Here is a 3327-nt window from a genome sequence, read left to right as displayed (position 1 = left end):
TCCCCCCCCCAGCCCCGGGCCGTCGGGGCCGCAGGTGGCACCTCCGTCCGCGGCCGGCCGGAGAACGGGGGTGTGTGTGGAAAAAAAGGGGAAAAACAGCCCCTCCGAGGGGCTGGAGCTGCCGTGGTCCCATTCCCGGGACCCCCCTCCTCGCCCCCGGTGCCGAGCAGGCCCCCGGCGGGTGGGGGGAGGCAGGAGAGGGCTGTAAACAAAAGGGGCTCGGGCGTCGTGCAGGCAGCCCCCCCCCCCTCGTCTCGGCTTCGTAGACAAAGCTTTCGGAGCAGCCCAGACTTGGGCTCTGCTCGCAGGGCTCAAACCGCCCGGTTTCCGGAAGGAAAAATGCTCCAAAGTTGCTTTTTTTAAAATTTTTTTGTTTGTGGTCAAGTAAAATTCAGCGGTGGACGATGAGTTTCGATTCCCCTTTCTTCTGGAAACATCTCATAGCCACCCGACAAACCCCGGTTAGGATCGAATACCGACCGAGGGGTTTCTTCGCTGCCCTGCAGGTTTTGTAATCCCGAGCCCGTGTCCCAGTGTGCTTAATGGTGGCTACAAGTAGCCTCAGACCGATAGGGTTTTGGGTGGGATAAAACTCCTAAGGTAAGTGAAGTCATTGGTATCTCGTCTTGGAAAACAGGCTGGGAAGAGCAGTGGTGAAATACAGCTTGAGTCAGTCGGTAAATGCTGCCCAGCTCCTTCCCTAGTTATTTTTGGGTGCTCTTAGAATGTGAGGAACTAAGCATGGGTGTGATCTCAAGAGGATGCTGGAAAGGTGCTTTTTGCCTTCTTGGTTCATGCAGTTTTGAAGCCCTTGAGTTTTTCTGCTATGTATGTAATCGCGTCTGTATTTTTGTATTTGTTTCTGCGAATGCCAGGAAGTTGCACTTCACTCCTTTCAGATGGCAGATGTTGTTCTCTGTATATGGTAGCATGAAACAGTAACTTTGTACATGAGTACTTCCCAAGGGACGCTGCACTTCTGCAAATCCTCAGCAAAAATAAAGGCTATAATGGTTTTTCGAGTCACTTGATGCTAAAATAATAAGCTTTTCAACATCTCGAGGTGTGAAATTTGCGAGAGAACAATGATCACTGTATGTCTTTTTGAGCACAGAGTTAAGGAGGATAATCTTTTTTTATTTTTTTTATTTTATAGAACATTATAAACACCACTGGTTCCCAGAAAAGCCATGCAAGGGATCAGGTTACCGATGTATCCGAATCAACCATAAAATGGATCCTCTCATTGGACAGGCAGCACAGCGGATTGGATTGAGCAGTCAGGAACTGTTCCAGCTTCTTCCCAGCGAACTCACTCTATGGGTTGACCCGTATGAAGTGTCCTACCGTATTGGAGAGGATGGCTCCATCTGTGTGCTGTATGAAGCTGCACCAGCAGGAGGTAGCCAAAATAACACCAACATGCAAATGGTAGACAGCAGAATAAGCTGTAAGGAGGAACTTCTCTTGGGCAGAACTAGCCCTTCCAAAAGCTACAATATGATGACTGTATCAGGTTAAGATATAGTCTGTGGATGGATCACCTTAAAATGGATGGATAAATTTGGTTTTTACTTTGGGTGGGCACCTCTGGGGATGGATTATGGAATTTAAACCATGTCACAGCTGTGAAGATCTGGCACGCATTAGAGTGGTATACTTTAAAGTGACAGTGCCATAGTTTGGACAGTACCTTTCAGTGATTTAATAGCCTGTGAGTCAAAATGATTGCAACTTGCTAGGGAGTGAAGAAGATCTAGGAAGGGTCAGTTTCTCCAAGACATCTTAATTTCTACACCAATTTTCAACCCCAATCTGTATTTATAAAGTGATTCTCTGCAGTAGGTCTTGCAGAGTAAATTTGCACTATTACATTTATTAATTGTTAGCATTTTTGGCAGCTCAGTAACAAGACTTATTGTTATGAACACCATAGTACTGGAAATTTTATTTTTCAGACTTTTACCTAGCACTTACAAATATGTATAAATGTACATAAGATAAACTAGTAAGGATGACCTGGGGAAATGGTCACATCTTTACATTGGCCTCAGAAGTAGCAAGTGATCAGAATCTGCCATGGCAACAGGCTTTAAAAAGACCATATAAAGACACTGTCTGAACTGTGGTGTTAGCACCAGCCAGCTATCTGTACATTTGCTAGCTTGTAGTTTTCTAAGACTGAGTAAACTTCTTATTTTTAGAAAGTGGAGGTCTGGTTTGTAATTTCCTTGTTCTTAATTGGGTAAAAGTCTTTTCCACAAACCACCATCTATTTTGTGAACTTTGTTAGTCATCTTTTATTTGGTAAATTATGAACTGGTGTAAATTTGTACAGTTCATGTATATTGATTGTGGCAAAGTTGTACAGATTTCTATATTTTGGATGAGAAATTTTTCTTCTCTCTATAATAAATTGTTTCCTATCTTGGCATTTTAATTAATCTCTTGTCGTGATTACATAGGATCAGTTAAACTATTTTTGTCTCACAGTAGAAATGAAATAGGTACTATAAAGGCTTAAGAGCATCAATGGCACCCTGATGCTAGGGAACACGTGGTACAGACATGGATTAATGAAGACCTCGTATATAAATGCTTGGGAAGTTTAGGGAAACACAATGATGTACATGTCACTTTAAACCTTTTAAAATCAGTCAATGTGGAAATAACTCCAGGGCCAGTAATTCCAGGATATGAGGAAAAGGTACAGAAATAACATCCACCAGAGATGACTTGAATAAATCCAGAGGATTAAAGTTTACTTGGCTTCCTGATGAAGGATATAGCAAACCTAAATGTCCATTTTGACCTACTTGCTCACAAGTTCTCAGTTGCTCCCTGATGGATTCCCTGCTCAATAAGAGTTTCTGGGACAAATGTCCCTTAGCCTTAAGAGCAGGTTAACCACTCTACAGAAAGGTTGCTCGCCTTTTGCTTTCTTCAGATGCAAGACTTTCACTTTAGAAATCATTAAGATGGGATTCAACAAAAGGTATGTAGATCTTTTTTCCCAAACTTAAAAGGTTGGTTGAGGCAAAGTGAGAAGCCCATACTTATATGTGTATTCAAAGTTAATGAATGATGTGGAGATGTGATTCACTTAAGCACCACACTAATGTCATTTGTATACAGCACAGCGGTTAGTTACACTTGAGAAAAATTCCTTACCACTTTCTTCACACTTGTTAAAGTGCTGGAGTAAAACTCAAGAACTTTCTGTTCCTTACCTCCTGTGTACTTTGTTCAGTGAGTGTTTAATAAAAGGCCTACCCAACTTGGTCACTTCAGTTATGAGAACTGCAGCTGTTGCTCTGAAGGAAAAGA

At 42.6% G+C, this 3327-nt stretch overlaps 1 protein-coding gene across 1 annotated transcript in view; it reads left to right on the top strand.

Annotated features, from left to right (window-relative positions):
- The window catches only part of BTG1 (B-cell translocation gene 1, anti-proliferative), a 2920-nt gene extending 480 nt beyond the window's left edge, over positions 1 to 2440 (top strand). Inside the window, exon 2 of the mRNA XM_010561864.1 lies at positions 1157 to 2440. Within this exon, the coding sequence (XP_010560166.1) occupies positions 1157 to 1521 (365 nt within the window). The 3' untranslated portion in view covers positions 1522 to 2440. The remainder of the gene's footprint in view (positions 1 to 1156) is intronic.
- The last annotated feature ends 887 nt before the right edge of the window (positions 2441 to 3327 follow it).

Source organism: Haliaeetus leucocephalus, unplaced genomic scaffold (assembly GCF_000737465.1).
Source record: "Haliaeetus leucocephalus isolate CR32 unplaced genomic scaffold, Haliaeetus_leucocephalus-4.0 Scaffold151, whole genome shotgun sequence".
In the NCBI taxonomy this organism is placed as follows: domain Eukaryota; kingdom Metazoa; phylum Chordata; class Aves; order Accipitriformes; family Accipitridae; genus Haliaeetus; species Haliaeetus leucocephalus.
Note: the sequence above shows the minus strand (reverse complement) of the source record. Positions and strands in the feature narration are given on the sequence as shown.